Below are 16,275 nucleotides of genomic sequence, written 5' to 3'. Positions count from 1 at the left end.
CACTCTAAATACAGTATGTTCTTCCATTCACTCTAAATACAGTATGTTCTTCCATTCACTGTAAATACAGTATGTTGTTCCATCCAACTCACCAGTACTACTTTCTTCTGCAGGAAGCGGATGCTGACTCCGTAGACATCGACATACACCTCATCCAGGTAGGAGACCTTCCTGCTGCCACCACGACGGATGTTCTTCCCCCGCACCTGCAGATCGACCAGTGAGCTGGGGAGGTCGTGACCCTGGGTCAGGGTGTAGGTGTAGGGGCCCTGGAAGTGGTGGGTGAGCCCATCGAATGTACGGTAGTGGGGGTCACCGTGGATATTGCACCTGTTGAACTCTGGAGATGGGGTGGGAGGGAAAAGGGGAAGAGAAAGCTGTATGAGCAGGTAGAAACATTATAATCATACAGCAAGATAATATAGGCTGTTATGAGGCCAAGGTTTGTGTGAGTATTGAGTATTAGTATCTGTAATAGTATCTACTAGTACTACTAGTGGAATTAGAGGTAATATTGCCAATATTGGGAGTAGAATTGAGAGACTTACTCTCAGGTTTGCAGTAGAGTTCTCCATATTTGTCCAGAATGCAGACAGAATTGTCGGGACATTTAACATCTGAGCAGGTTATGGAGCCTCCCAGGTTACAGGTACACTGGCCATCACAGTGGTCAGTCAACCACGAGTCACCCACCTGGAACACACACGTCAGGATAATGACTGACTGTTGATTTTAGGAGTGTGTCAGTAACAAAAACGATGATGATAGGATCTTTTGGCACTCACTGTGTGTGAGTGTGTGTGTGTGTGTACCAATCAGACTCACATCATGGTACTCTCCCACTTTGTCCACACAGCCACACTTGGCCAGAGGAACACACTGCACATCACTGAGGACAAACCCTGCGTCACACTGGCACCCCTCGACGCAGGTGGTAGAGGGCAGGTGGCAGAGCGTGGGGAACAGGTCAGAGCAGGTGGGGGGGCAGGGGGCCGTGCAGTCAGAGTAGTGGCTATTGGGGGGGCACGGCAGGGCTGGGAGAGCGAGAGGAGGGGGGAGAGAGAGGTTAGAAGACAACCAGAACACAACACATAACATGTTGGTTCAATATATTCTTGGTACATAATATACTGTATGGGATGATTTCACTCATTTTCTATCACTCTCTTCACCCTCTCTTTCTTACTTTCTTCATCCCTCTCTCCCTCCCATTTCCCTCCCCCTCTCTCTCCACCTCTCCTCCCACTTCCCCTCTCTCTCCACCTCTCCTCATTCTTCCCCTCTCTCTCCACCTCCCCTCACACCTCTCCTCCCTCTTCCCCTCTCTCCACCTCCCCTCCCTCCTCTCTTCCCTCTTCTCCTCTCTCTCCACCTCCCCTCACACCTCTCCTCCCTCTTCCCCTCTCTCCACCTCCCCTCCCTCCTCTCCTCCCTCTTCCCCTCTCTCTCCACCTCCCCTCCCACCTCTCCTCCCTCTTCCCCTCTCTCTCAACCTCCCCTCTGCCCTCTCCTCCCTCTTCCCCTCTCTCTCCACCTCCCCTCTCACCTCTCCTCCCTCTTCCCCTCTCTCTCCACCTCCCCTACCACCTCTCCTCCTTCTTCCCCTCTCTCTCCACCTCCCCTCCCACCTCTCCTCCTTCTTCCCCTCTCTCTCAACCTCCCTTCTGCCCTCTCCTCCCTCTTCCCTTCTCTCTCGCAACCTCCCCTCTGTCCTCTCCTCCCTCTTCCCCTCTTCACTTACGACAGAATGTATTGTTCCTCCAGCTGATGGTGACCCCGGCTGACTGACAGGCTTGGGCATATGCTTCCACGTTATCACACAGTGTGGCCTGCATGCCGTCGTATTCACACATGTCATACACACAGTTCCCTAGGAAAGCCTCTGGGGACAGTAAAGAGTGGCAGGGCTTGAACTTGTCTCCGAGGACAACAGAAGAACACAGGGTCTCGTACTGGTTCTCTTCTTCTGTCGTGCAGTTGGGGTGGATGCTGGGACGCTCATCTGGCGAGCACCTGGAGGGATGAAGAGAGAGAGAGACAAATGGGTTAGATAGATGAAAGGAGAGAGGTATGTATTTAAGCAATAAGGCACGAGGGGGTGTGGTATATGGCCAATATACCACGGCTAAGGGCTGTTCTTAGGCACAATGCTGTCAGCCAATCAGCATTCAGGGCTCGAACCACACAGCCACACTGATTGGCTGACAGCCGTGGTATATCAGACCGTATAACATTTATTTGTACTGCTCTAATTACGTTGGTAACCAGTTTATAGCAGCAATAAGGCACCTCGGAGGTTTGTGGTACACGGCCAATATACCACGGCTAAGGGCTGCATCCAGAGTCTCCACGTTGCGTCGTGCTTAACAACAGCCCTTAGCCGTGGTATATTGGCCAATATACCACGGTATATTGCGTCGTGCTTAACAACAGCCCTTAGCCGTGGTATTTAAAAAAAAACAGCCCTTAGCCGTGGTATATTGGCATTACAATACATTCACAACACATTAAGTGTGTGTCCTCAGGCCACTACTCCACTACCACATATCTACAACTGAAAATCCATGTGCTTGTGTGTGTGTAGTGTGTATGTTATCGTGTGTGTGTGTAGTGTGTATGTTATCGTGTGTGTGTGTAGTGTGTATGTTATCGTGTGTGTGTGTGTAGTGTGTATGTTATCGTGTGTGTGTGTAGTGTGTATGTTATCGTGTGTGTGTATAGTGTGTATGTTATCGTGTGTGTGTGTATAGTGTGTATGTTATCGTGTGTGTGTGTGTATAGTGTGTATGTTATCGTGTGTGTGTGTATAGTGTGTATGTTATCGTGTGTGTGTGTATAGTGTGTATGTTATCGTGTGTGTGTGTATAGTGTGTATGTTATCGTGTGTGTGTGTGTGTGTAGTGTGTATGTTATCGTGTGTGTGTGTGTATAGTGTGTATGTTATCGTGTGTGTGTGTAGTGTGTATGTTATCGTGTGTGTGTGTGTAGTGTGTATGTTATCGTGTGTGTGTGTGTAGTGTGTATGTTATCGTGTGTGTGTGTATAGTGTGTATGTTATCGTGTGTGTGTGTATAGTGTGTATGTTATCGTGTGTGTGTGTGTGCATGCGTTTTTGTCTATGTTTATGTTGCTTCACAGTTCCCGCTGTTCCAATAGGTGTATATTTATCTGTTTTTTAAATGTAATTGTACTGCTTGCATCAGTTACTTGATGTGGAATATAGTTCCATGTATGTGGTAGAGAAAGGAAGGAGAGGATATCTACAGAGATGGATATCTGCATATCAGCAATGTGGGGGAAAGTGAGTTTGTTCTTGTATATGAATCCTTTTCCTTCAGGTGTAGCACATGAATAAGGTCAGAGGTTAAAGGTCTAAGGTAAGAGGTCCAAGGTGACTGACCCTGGGTCTGAGTCTCCCTCTGACTTCCAGCTGTTGCCCAGTTCCATCACGTCCTTGGCCGGCTTTCCATCTGGTTTCAGGTTGTCATCAGACGTGTTCATGTTGAAGTTACCACACATACCACACACCTGGCGAGATGTAGATAGAGAGAGTGTGAGAGAGAGAGATAATGGAGAAGATTACCAGACAGATTACCAGACAGATTACCAGACAGATTACCAGACAGATTTCCAGGACAGATAACCAGACAGATTACCAGGACAGATTACCAGGACAGATTACCAGACAGATTACTAGACAGATTACCAGGACACGTACTCAGAGCATACGCTGACCAGCTGGCAAGTGTCTTCACCTACATTTTCGACCTCTTCCTGACCCAGACTGTAATACCTACATGTTTCAAGCAGAGCACCATGGTCCCTGTGCCCAACAACACCAAGGTAACCTGTCTAAATGACTAGCACTCACATCTGTAGCACTCATACCCCTGGTGTCCATGTCACTCCAGCTTCTACCCCCATTTGACTGCTGAACAGTTCATCACATGGCTGCCCGGACTATTAGCATTGACCCCCTTATTTTAATCTTATTTTTTATTATTGTTTTATCTGGCTCAGGCTCCATGTACAGTCATTGGACCACACACTCACACATACTACACTGACACTCCAACACACACACACAAACACACACACACACACACACACACACACACACACACACACACACACACACACACACACACACACACACACACACACACACACACACACACACACACACACACACACACACACATTCCTCTTCACATACGCTGCTGCTACTCTCTGTTTATTATCTATACATAGTCACTTCACCCCTATCTACATGTACATATTACCTCAATTACCTTGACTAAAACGTACCCCTGCACATTGACTCTGTACCGCTACTGTCACGTTCTGACCTGTATTTCCTTTGTTTTGTATTTATTTAGTATGGTCAGGGCGTGAGTTGGGTGGGCAGTCTATGTTTGTTTTTCTATGTTTTGGGGGTATTTCTATGTTTCGGCCTAGTATGGTTCTCAATCAGAGGCAGGTGTCATTAGTTGTCTCTGATTGAGAATCATACTTAGGTAGCCTGGGTTTCACTGTGTGTTTGTGGGTGATTGTTCCTGTCTCTGTGTTTGCACCAGATATGGCTGTTTAGGTTTTCGCACATTTATTGTTTTGTTAGTTATTTCATGTCTAGTTCCTTTATTAAAGAACATGAATAACCACCACGCTGCATTTTGGTCCGCTTCTCCTTCACCACAGGAAAACCCTTTCCGCTACCCATAGCCTCGTTATTGTTATTTTATTGTGTCACTATTTTAGTTTATTTAGCACATTACTCACTTTTTAAAAACTCTGCATTGTTGGTTAAAGGCTCGTAAGTAAGCATTTCACGGTATCATTTTGATCTGAAGATGTGCATATTTTGAGACAGCATAATACATGTTTGTGTGAAAGAAGCTTTTTATTTGACCATGATATTATATGTATCATCATCATGCAGTAACATTATAATGTTTGGGTCCAGTTGGATGTACCTTGTTGAAGTACTCTCCAGGGACGATGATCTCCAGGTGATGGACTCCATCAAACTTCACCTTCAGGCCAAAGTTAGTGTCCAGTAGAATGTAGACACCACTACTCAAGACCCTGGCCCCGGCCACATCAATGGACAGAGGAGTACGCACCCTGTGCCCGTTCAACTGAAGAGGAAAGAGGGAGAGGGAGAAAGATAGAGAGGGGGGAGGGAGACATAGAGGGGTGGGGGAGTGAAGGGAGAAGGAGGTTATTAGTGGTGATTAATAATACATTATAAGGATCTGGGTGATTGTTTATCAAACTAGACCATCACAGCTTCCATGGGCGGTTCAAGGGAGGGGCTTGCCGGTGCTGACGTCCTCACTAGAATAGGCAACCTCCATCAGCACCCCCTAGAAACAATATTTTGTCTCCAGTCTTCACTGTCTACCCCGTCTCCTGTCTCCCCTGTCTCCCTCATCTCCCCCGTCTCCCCCGTCTCCCCTGTCTCCCCTGTGTCCTCAGCCTCCCCTGTCTCCCGTGTCACCCCTGTCTCCCCTGTCTCCCGTGTCTCCCTGGTCTCCCGTCTCCTCAGCCTCCCCTGTCTCCCGTGTCTCCCCTGCCTCCCTTGTCTCCAGTCTCCTCAGCCTCCCGTGTCGCCCGTGTCTCCCTTGTCTCCTGTCTCCCGTGTCACCCCTGTCCCCCGTGTCACCCCCGTCTCCACTGCCTCCCTTGTCTCCCGTCTCCTCAGCCTCCCGTGTCTCCCGTGTCTCCCTTGTCTCCTGTCTCCTCAGTCTCCCGTGTCTCCCTTGTCTCCCGTCTCCTCAGCCTCCCGTGTCTCCCGTGTCTCCCTTGTCTCCCGTCTCCTCAGCCTCCCGTGTCTCCCGTGTCTCCCTTGTCTCCCGTCTCCTCAGCCTCCCCTGTCTCCCGTCTCCCCCGCCTCTCCCGTCTCCCCTGTCTCCCGTCTCCTCAGCCTTCGTGTCTCCCGTGTCTCCCTTGTCTCCCGTCTCCTCAGCCTCCCCTGTCTCCCGTGTCTCCACTGTCTCCACTGTCTCCACTGTCACCCCTGTCACCCCTGTCTCCTCTGCCTCCCCTGCCAGCTTCATAGAGAGGATAGTGATTGTTGACGATGAATAATGACCAATACTTACCATAACGGTGACTACTATCTGACTGAAACAATTTGACAAAGCAGAGAACTGCTGTACTTTCTGGGGAAATCTGATTCACAACTAACAGTAATATATACTCCCCAAGGACTCCCTCAGTAATATATACTCCCCAAGGACTCCCTCAGTAATATATACTCCCCAAGGACTCCCTCAGTAATATATACTCCCCAAGGACTCCCTCAGTAATATATACTCCCCAAGGACTCCCTCAGTAATATATACTCCCCAAGGACTCCCTCAGTAATATATACTCCCCAAGGACTCCCTCAGTAATATATACTCCCCAAGGACTCCCTCAGTAATATATACTCCCCAAGGACTCCCTCAGTAATATATACTCCCCAAGGACTCCCTCAGTAATATATACTCCCCAAGGACTCCCTCAGTAATATATACTCCCCAAGGACTCCCTCAGTAATATATACTCCCCAAGGACTCCCTCAGTAATATATACTCCCCAAGGACTCCCTCAGTAATATATACTCCCCAAGGACTCCCTCAGTAATATATACTCCCCAAGGACTCCCTCAGTAATATATACTCCCCAAGGACTCCCTCAGTAATATATACTCCCCAAGGACTCCCTCAGTAATATATACTCCCCAAGGACTCCCTCAGTAATATATACTCCCCAAGGACTCCCTCAGTAATATATACTCCCCAAGGACTCCCTCAGTAATATATACTCCCCAAGGACTCCCTCAGTAATATATACTCCCCAAGGACTCCCTCAGTAATATATACTCCCCAAGGACTCCCTCAGTAATATATACTCCCCAAGGACTCCCTCAGTAATATATACTCCCCAAGGACTCCCTCAGTAATATATACTCCCCAAGGACTCCCTCAGTAATATATACTCCCCAAGGACTCCCTCAGTAATATATACTCCCCAAGGACTCCCTCAGTAATATATACTCCCCAAGGACTCCCTCGGTAATATATACTCCCCAAGGACTCCCTCAGTAATATATACTCCCCAAGGACTCCCTCAGTAATATATACTCCCCAAGGACTCCCTCAGTAATATATACTCCCCAAGGACTCCCTCGGTAATATATACTCCCCAAGGACTCCCTCAGTAATATATACTCCCCAAGGACTCCCTCAGTAATATATACTCCCCAAGGACTCCCTCAGTAATATATACTCCCCAAGGACTCCCTCAGTAATATATACTCCCCAAGGACTCCCTCAGTAATATATACTCCCCAAGGACTCCCTCAGTAATATATGCTCCCCAAGGACTCCCTCAGTAATATATACTCCCCAAGGACTCCCTCCATCTCACCAGAACTCTGCGGCTCTTCTGTAGCGTGACGTTGGCGTTGGGAAGGTAGACTGTAACGGAGTGCACGTAAGACGCCTCTGGTTGGCCGCGCTCCTCATTCTTCGCCACAATGGTGAACGGAGTTACCTTGGTGGAGTTACACACCTGACAGCGAGAGAGGGAGGGAAGGAAAGAGACAGATGGGGGGACGGAGGGAGAGATCGGTTACACAGTGGGAGCGTGGGAGAGAGATGGGGAGGGAGGGATGGATGGATGGAGGGAGAGAGAAAGGGAGATTGGGATGGAGAGAGAGAGAGATGGGGAAGGAGGGAGTGGGAGGGATGGAAGGAGGGAGGGAGGGAGAGAGAGAGAGAGACAAAGAAACGGAGATGGAGGGATGGATGGAGGGAGAGAGAGAGAGAGAGACAAAGAAACGGAGATGGAGGGATGGATGGAGGGAGAGAGACAAGGATGGGGGATGAATGGGGGGAGAGAGAGAGAGACGGGGATGGAGGGAGAGAGACAGGGATAGGGGATGAATGGGGGGAGAGAGATAGAGAAGGGGATGGGGGGAGAGAGACGGGGATGGGGGATGAATGGGGAGAGAGAGAGAGAGACGGGGATGGAGGGAGAGAGACGGGGATGGGGGATGAATGGGGAAGAGAGAGAGAGAGACGGGGATGGAGGGAGAGAGACGGGGATGGGGGATGAATGGGGAGAGAGAGAGAGAGACGGGGATGGAGGGAGAGAGACGGGGATGGGGGATGAATGGGGAGAGAGAGAGAGAGACGGGGATGGAGGGAGAGAGACGGGGATGGGGGATGAATGGGGAGAGAGAGAGAGAGACGGGGATGGAGGGAGAGAGACGGGGATGGGGGATGAATGGGGAGAGAGAGAGAGAGACGGGGATGGAGGGAGAGAGACGGGGATGGGGGGATGAATGGGGGGGGAGAGAGAGAGACGGGATGGGGGGAGATGTTAAAGGGAGGGAGGAGAGGATGACATTACTCACCTCTACCAGGGTGTAGGTACAGGTACCCATAAAGGTGTGCATGACAGCGTCGAAGGTGTAGTAGTGAGGATCTCCAGACACATGACACACAGCCAAACCTATAGAAAGGACAGAGATAGTGAATTCACAGCCAAACCTATAGAAAGGACAGAGATAGTGAATTCACAGCCAAACCTATAGAAAGGACAGAGATAGTGAATTCATAGCCAAACCTATAGAAAGGACAGAGATAGTGAATTCACAGCCAAACCTATAGAAAGGACAGAGATAGTGAATTCACAGCCAAACCTATAGAAAGGACAGAGATAGTGAATTCACAGCCAACCCTATAGAAAGGACAGAGATAGTGAATTCACAGCCAAACCTATAGAAAGGACAGAGATAGTGAATTCACAGCCAAACCTATAGAAAGGACAGAGATAGTGAATTCACAGCCAACCCTATAGAAAGGACAGAGATAGTGAATTCACAGCCAAACCTATAGAAAGAACAGAGATAGTGAAATCACAGCCAAACCTATGGAAAGGACAGAGATAGTGAATTCACAAAGTGTTGCTGAGTTTGATGGGCTAAAAACTATCAATGATATTTTTTTGTCCCAGTAACATTTGTGAAATATAGAACAAAGACAACTGAGCCTGATAATAGTGACATGATATTTGAAAGATGTTAAAGGTCTACAGTGGGTGTGGTATTTACCTGTTGAGAAACATCCCAGCTCTCCCTCCAACACCTTACACTCCTGGGCGGGGCTACACTGCCACGGCTCACAGGTCATGTTGCTGCCACGGTTACACCTACAACGCTCCGAACAGTCCAGCTCAGTGAACCAACTGTCTCCCACCTAGGACATGCACAGACATACAAATCTGCCTCAACAATACGAGCTAGCCTTAAACATCGTCTACCAAATGTAGAGTGCAAAAAACTCAGCTGTGCATTTGAAACAGAGGCTCAAACTTAAACTATTTCAAACGGTTTATGAGATGACTTGAACTCTAGTTTATGTTATTCCCACGAGTTCCAGGCATCGTATTGACTTCTGTGTAAGCAACTCTCTTGCTTACAGGTCTATAGTTGTTATCCTCGTCGGTGCAGCCACACTGGCTGGGTGGGACACACTTGTCTCCGCTGAGGAGCAGTCCGAGGTCACACACACACCCCTCTACACAGGGCTGGTTACAGGTGGAGTTGAAAGTAGGGTTCTGACAGCTGGAGGGACAGGCGCTACCACAGGGCTCGTAGTGGCTGCCTGGGAGACACTTCAGAGCTGGGAGAGAGATGGAGGACATGTTGGTTCATCTCAATAAAGGGGGGGGGGGGGGGGTACGGTAACATAGAGTTAGAGTATGTTACAGATACAGTAACATACATATACAGTAACATACAGATACAGTAACATACAGATACAGTAACATACATATACAGTAACATACAGATACAGTAACATACAGATACAGTAACATACAGATACAGTAACATACAGATACAATAACATACAGATACAGTAACATACAGATACGGTAACATACAGATACAATAACATACAGATACAATAACATACAGATACAGTATGTTACAGATACGGTAACATACAGATACAGTATGTTACAGTATATTGACAGGTTTCTTAGTAGATGCACGGCCTAGTGTTTTACATAGAGAAGACGCAGGTGTGTGTTACAACAGAAGGAAAAGTTGTAAACATTGTTTCTTGGTGTGTGACTTTCGACAGGTGTGTGTGTGTGTGTGTGTGTGTGTGTGTGTGTGTGTGTGTGTGTGTGTGTGTGTGTGTGTGTGTGTGTGTGTGTGACTTACGACAGGTGTGTGTGTGACTTACGACAGAAGGTGTTGTTCCTCCATGCGATGGGTACTCCAGCCAAGGCACACAGGTCAGCGTAACTCTCTATAGCCTGGCACAGAGCCACCGTCTCCCCTCCTGTAGCACACTGGTCATACACACAGTTATCCTGGTAGATGTTGGGGGGAACCACCGCGTGGCACGGCTTGAAGATACCTGGGACAACCATGGAGAATGATTGGTGATAAACGGTTTTAGTGAAGGGGGAGACTGAAATATACATTGCAAGTTGTGTGTAGTATATTTTATGTAACCGTTTTGGTGAAAGAAAATATGTTTGAGCATAGGACTTAGTTTAGACAGTGTGTTCATACAGTGCATTTGGAGTATTGAGACCCCTTGACTTTTCCCACATTTTGGTACGTTACAGCCTTCTAAAATAGATTAAATAAATACATTTCCTCATTGATCTACACACAAAACTCCATTATGACAGCGAAAATACGTTTTAAGAATTGTTGTCCATTTATTTGAAAAACTAAGTATTCAGACCCTTTGCTATGAGACTCAAAATTGAGCTCAGGTTCATCCTTTTTCCATTGATCATGTTAGAGACGTTTCTACAACTTGATTGGAGTTTAACTGTCGTAAATTCCATTGACTGGACATTATTACTTGGAATGCCACACACCTGTCTATGTAAGGTCCCACAAAGTCAGAGCAAAAACCAAGCCATGAGGTTGAAGGAATTGTCTGTAGAGCCCCGTCACAGGATTATGTCGAGGCACAGATCTGGGGAAGGGTACCAAAAAAAGTCTGCAGCATTGAAGGTCCCCAAGAACAAAGTGGCCTCCTCATCTTTAAATGGAAGAAGTTTGGAACCACCAAGACTCTTCCTAGAGCTGGCCGCCCGGCCAAACTGAGCAATCGGGGGAGAAGGGCCTTGGTCAGGGAGGTGAGTAAGAACCCGATGGTCACTCTGACAGAGCTCCAGAGTTCCTCTGTGGAGATGGGAGAACTTTCCAGAAGGAAACCTATCTCTGCAGCACTCCACCAACCAGGGCTTTATGGTAGAGTGGCCAGACGGAAGCCACTCCTCAGTAAAAGGAACATTAAAGCACACTTGGAGTTTGCCAAAAGGCACCGAAAGGACTCTCAGACCATGAGAAACAAGATTCTCTGGTCTGCTGAAACCAAGATTGAACTCTTTGGCCTGATTGCCAAGCATCACATCTGGAGGAAACCTGGCACCATCCCTACAGTGAAGCATGGTGGTGGCAGCATCCTTCTGCGGGGATGTTTTTCAGTGACAGGGACTAGAAGACTAGTCAGGATCGAGGGAAAGATGAACGGAGCAAAGTACAGAGAGATCCTTGATGAAAACCTGCTCCAGAGAGCTCAGGACCTCAGACTGGGGCGAAGGTTCACCTTCCAACAGAACAACGACCCTAAGCACACAGCCAAGACAATGCAGGACATGCTTCGGGACAAGTCTCTGAATGTCCTTGAGTGGCCCAGCCAGAGCCTGGACTTGAACCCGATCAAACATCTCTGGAGAGACCTGAAAATAGCCGTGCAGCGACACTCCCCATCCAACTTGACAGAGCTTGAGAGGATGCAGAGAAGAATGGGAGAAACTCCCCAAATACAGATGTTCCAAGCCTGTAGCGTCATACCCAAGAAGACTTGAGGCTGTAATCGCTGCCAAAGGTGCTTCAACAAAGTCCTGAGTAGGGGGTCTGAATACTTACGTAAATGTAACATTTCAGTTTTTTATTTGTAATACATTTGTAAAAATGTCTAAAAACCTGTTTTTTCTTTATCATTATGGGGTATTGTGTGTAGATTGATGAGGGGAAAAAACAATTTAATCCATTTTAGAATAAGGCTGTAACGCAACAAAATGTGAAATAGTTCAAGGGGTCTGAATACTTTCCGAATGCACTGTGTGTGTGTGTGTGTGTGTGTGTGTGTGTGTGTCTCACCGTTAGGGTCCCTGATCATCCCACAGCTGGTAGGTTTCACAGCCTCTGCCTCCACCTTGGGATCACACTCCTCCTCTCCTTCACCGTGGGTGCAGCTGACAGGGACAGAGGGATGGAGGGATTGAAGAAAGGGACGAACGTCAAAGACGTCACTGTCGAGGAGTGAAATTAAATCTCCATGGAGACAGACCTGTAGTAGGTCACGTTTTGATACAAAACACTGGAATCCAGTCTGGTTCTGGTATCTGAGGTCAGACTATAGGTACTTCCAGAAAAATACAGGATGAATAAAACCATTCAGTTCATGGATGCAAGAGAAACGGAAACAAGAGACTCACTCAGGGCGGTCGTCGGGTACCTGCCAGCTCTCTCCCAGTTCGTTGGTGTTGATGGCTGGTTTACCATCTGGCTTGATGTTGTCATCACCAGGTTGGTCATTGAAGTTTCCTATTAGATAGACAATCACCAAATAATTACAGATTCCCTATCTAGTCAATTAGGATGTTTTGTATCATTATTTTCTCATCCCAAGGGCTTGTATGGTGTACTACTGCAGGTTTCCCTGTCTGTCAATATTGATTATCTGTTGATGAACCCTTCTTACCACAAAGTCCACAGAGCAGTTGGTTGTAGAAGGAGGGCAGAGTGACGTCAGCGTGGTGGTTACCATCGAACCTCACCCGCAGGCCAAAGGTCGTCTCCAACACAACGAACTTCCCGCTCAGGTAGACCTTCACCCCATTGGTCAGAGTCACGGGAGGGGTCACCAGGGTACCGTTGACCTGGGAGAGGGGCAGAGAGCAACCAGTTTGATTAAAAGTCTTGGCGCTAAAAGCTGACGATACAGTGCAGTGTTGAATATTATTTTTGATATATTTTGGTTTTCTTTACTGGTGAAAGGCATTACCACCTTCCATCTTCTACACGGCAAAGCCTTTTTCTGACACTTTGGCAGCATAATTCATATATAAATAAATAATATAAATAAACTAAAATGTGGGAAATGTAACATTTGTAATGAAGTCAAACTGTAGCGCTAATCTACCCATAATCCTCCTCACTTGTATTTTGCGTTCCTTTCCCAAGATGACAGTCATCCCGGAGACCTTGACCACGACGGCTCGGACGTACGACACCTTCTTGTTGCTGCCTCGGTGCTCGTTCTGCGTGTCGACGGTGAAGTACGGCAAGCCGGAGGACTCATTGCACGGCTTGGTGAGAGTGTAGGAACAGGAACCCATGAAGTTATGCACCTTTTTATCGAAAGAGGTGTAGTGAGGGTCGCCCTGTACAGTGCAGATACCTGTTTCTGTGGGTAGAGGGAGGAGAGATGGAGAGTAGAGTTTAGTTATAGTTTATCGTATTGAATTCATTTATGCTTGTGATGTTGTTAAATGTGTTGTAATTCATGCGTGTTGTAAATCATGTGTGTTGTAAATCATGCGTGTTGTAAATCATGTGTGTTGTAATTAATGTGTGTTGTAATTCATGCGTGTTGTAATTAATGCGTGTTGTAAATCATGTGTGTTGTAAATCATGTGTGTTGTAAATCATGTGTGTTGTAATTAATGTGTGTTGTAATTAATGTGTGTTGTAATTCATGCGTGTTGTAATTAATGCGTGTTGTAATTAATGCGTGTTGTAATTAATGTGTGTTGTAATTAATGTGTGTTGTAAATCATGTGTGTTGTAATTAATGTGTGTTGTAATTCATGCATGTTGTAATTCATGTGTGTTGTAATTCATGTGTGTTGTAATTCATGCGTGTTGTAATTAATGCGTGTTGTAATTAATGTGTGTTGTAAATCATGTGTGTTGTAAATCATGTGTGTTGTAATTCATGTGTGTTGTAATTAATGTGTGTTGTAATTCATGCGTGTTGTAATTAATGCGTGTTGTAATTAATGCGTGTTGTAATTAATGCGTGTTGTAATTCATGCGTGTAGTAATTAATGTGTGTTGTAATTCATGTGTGTTGTAATTCATGTGTGTTGTAATTCATGTGTGTTGTAATTCATGTGTGTTGTAATTCATGTGTGTAGTAATTAATGTGTCTTGTAATTCATATAACTGTATAGTACCCAGTGGGTAACATCCTAACTCCCCATCCTGCAGGCCGCAGCTCTCTGCCGGGGTACAGGTGGTGTTGTGACACTGTAGCACCCCTCCACCCAGACACACACACTTCTCCTTACAGCCCTCCAGGTACCAGGCGTCCCCCACCTGAAACACACACATCATGGTGAGTCTACAGTTCAGTACTACTGTCTTTTATTTTCATTCAGATGATTTAACATGAGTGTTCAATGCAACGTAGTTCAATTTCTACTTGTATCAGGGACTAATGTAGTCATTATGAAAGCTTGATGCTCAATACGAAACATAAAGCCAAGTTAAGTATATATTAATTGTTTTATCCTTTATTTAACCAGAGGTCACATTGAGATTTGACATTATTAAACAGTATTAAACATTCACTAAGGTGAAACACAGGAGTGTTACTCACAGGATGGTAGTCTCCAGAGGAGTCGACACAGCCACAGTCTTTAACAGGAACACACTTGTCGTCACTGAGGATAAAGCCACGGTTACACTCACACCCCTCCACACACACCTCGGAGCAACCAGGGGGGCCGCTGACACCCAGACATGTCTCTGGACAGGAGCTCACACACATGGAGTAAGAACTGTTGGGAGGACAGGCCAGGGCTATAGAGGTAGAGGAGAGAGAGCCGGAACAGGTCAGTACAGGAAGGTCTTCTGAATCATAAAGCACCTAACAGCTCCAAACATGATCAGGAGTGACTGTAATATTGGGATCGATTGACAAACATATTTGCACTGCAACTGTGGGACTTTGGCCTGTGTGCCAGCCTGAGTAATCTAATTCTGCTTAGTTAGTTTGACGGTGTGACCTGCCAAGTCATTTCCAATCAGTGCAGCGAAGGGGAGGAGACGATGACATGATCGTTTTTAAAAAAAACACTAGTTTTTGAACTTTTGCTGTTGAAAAGAAATATCCCAAGTATAAATACAGTGATGCACACACACTTAAAGGGGCATTCTTCTGTTGCTACATACCTTTCTTTGATAAATGAATGATATTTACCCATTGATTCTTGAAGAATATAACTTATAAATAAATGCATCATGAGCTTAGTCGTACCCCATCAGAACCCCAAATATAAACGCGTTTTACTCCAATGTTTGTAAACAAAGAAAATGTCAATAAAAAACACTATATAGCCTCAAACCATGGTTAAAACTATAATTCAAGTCTTGTATCCACAGCTCTGTGTAGAGACTTGAGAGTGATTACATTTCTCCAACCCTATCCTTCAGCTATTTACCGAACCAGGCGCAGGGAAGCCTCTTTGTTATCGTTTCAACCGCTGATTGCTGCTTTAACGGTAAAACAAGATATTCTGAGCAAAATAGTGTTTTTTTTAAGACACATCTGCAAACTTCTAGAGTTGGCCATCCTGCTGGGTCTACTCTGATGTCATCACCCCCCCCCCCCCCCCCCCCCCCCCCCCCCGTTGGCCATTCTGCTGGGTCTACTCTGATGTCATCACCCCCCCCCCCCCCCCCCCCCCCCCCTGTTGGCCATTCTGCTGGGTCTACTCTGATGTCATCACCCCCCCCCCCCCCCCTGTTGGCCATCCCGCTGGGTCTACTCTGATGTCATCACCCCCCCCCCCCCCCCCCCCCCTGTTGGCCATTCTGCTGGGTCTACTCTGATGTCTCACTACTGAACACAACCCTGGTTTATGGTGTGACTAAATGTCTGTGATGTATGAGATATGAGACTCACGGCAGAAATCTGGCTCCCTCCAGGGGTGGACCTTGATCCCTGCGCTCAGGCAGGCATCGGTATACACCTGAAGCTGGTCACACAGCATCTGCTGTTGGCCCACGAAGCGACACATGTCATACACACAGCTCTGGAAGAACGGACTAGGGTCCACCAACGCTATGCACTCCCTGTTGGGGGCAGGATAAAATGCAGAGAAAGTAAGGAAATGAGTGAAATGTGTGAGGAAGACAGGGGGATTTGAGAAAGAAAGAAAGAAAGATAGAAA

At 46.8% G+C, this 16,275-nt stretch overlaps 1 protein-coding gene across 1 annotated transcript in view; it reads right to left on the bottom strand.

The window, feature by feature from the left end:
- The window catches only part of LOC139417041 (IgGFc-binding protein-like), an 85,238-nt gene that overhangs the window by 8,802 nt on the left and 60,161 nt on the right, over positions 1–16,275 (bottom strand). Inside the window, exons 69-86 of the mRNA XM_071166276.1 lie at positions 16,008–16,177; positions 14,700–14,902; positions 14,275–14,416; positions 13,255–13,502; positions 12,798–12,975; positions 12,532–12,640; positions 12,194–12,288; positions 10,248–10,424; positions 9,475–9,677; positions 9,107–9,251; positions 8,408–8,505; positions 7,417–7,560; positions 4,974–5,138; positions 3,401–3,528; positions 1,742–2,013; positions 826–1,034; positions 549–693; positions 93–340 (exon numbers count right to left, since the gene is read on the bottom strand). Coding sequence (XP_071022377.1) covers positions 93–340; positions 549–693; positions 826–1,034; positions 1,742–2,013; positions 3,401–3,528; positions 4,974–5,138; positions 7,417–7,560; positions 8,408–8,505; positions 9,107–9,251; positions 9,475–9,677; positions 10,248–10,424; positions 12,194–12,288; positions 12,532–12,640; positions 12,798–12,975; positions 13,255–13,502; positions 14,275–14,416; positions 14,700–14,902; positions 16,008–16,177 — 3,079 coding nt within the window. The remainder of the gene's footprint in view (positions 1–92; positions 341–548; positions 694–825; positions 1,035–1,741; positions 2,014–3,400; positions 3,529–4,973; positions 5,139–7,416; positions 7,561–8,407; positions 8,506–9,106; positions 9,252–9,474; positions 9,678–10,247; positions 10,425–12,193; positions 12,289–12,531; positions 12,641–12,797; positions 12,976–13,254; positions 13,503–14,274; positions 14,417–14,699; positions 14,903–16,007; positions 16,178–16,275) is intronic.

This window comes from Oncorhynchus clarkii, chromosome 9, assembly GCF_045791955.1.
Source record: "Oncorhynchus clarkii lewisi isolate Uvic-CL-2024 chromosome 9, UVic_Ocla_1.0, whole genome shotgun sequence".
NCBI lineage: Eukaryota > Metazoa > Chordata > Actinopteri > Salmoniformes > Salmonidae > Oncorhynchus > Oncorhynchus clarkii.
The sequence above is the reverse complement of the archived record's forward strand: the minus strand, read 5'-3'. Positions and strand labels throughout refer to the sequence as shown.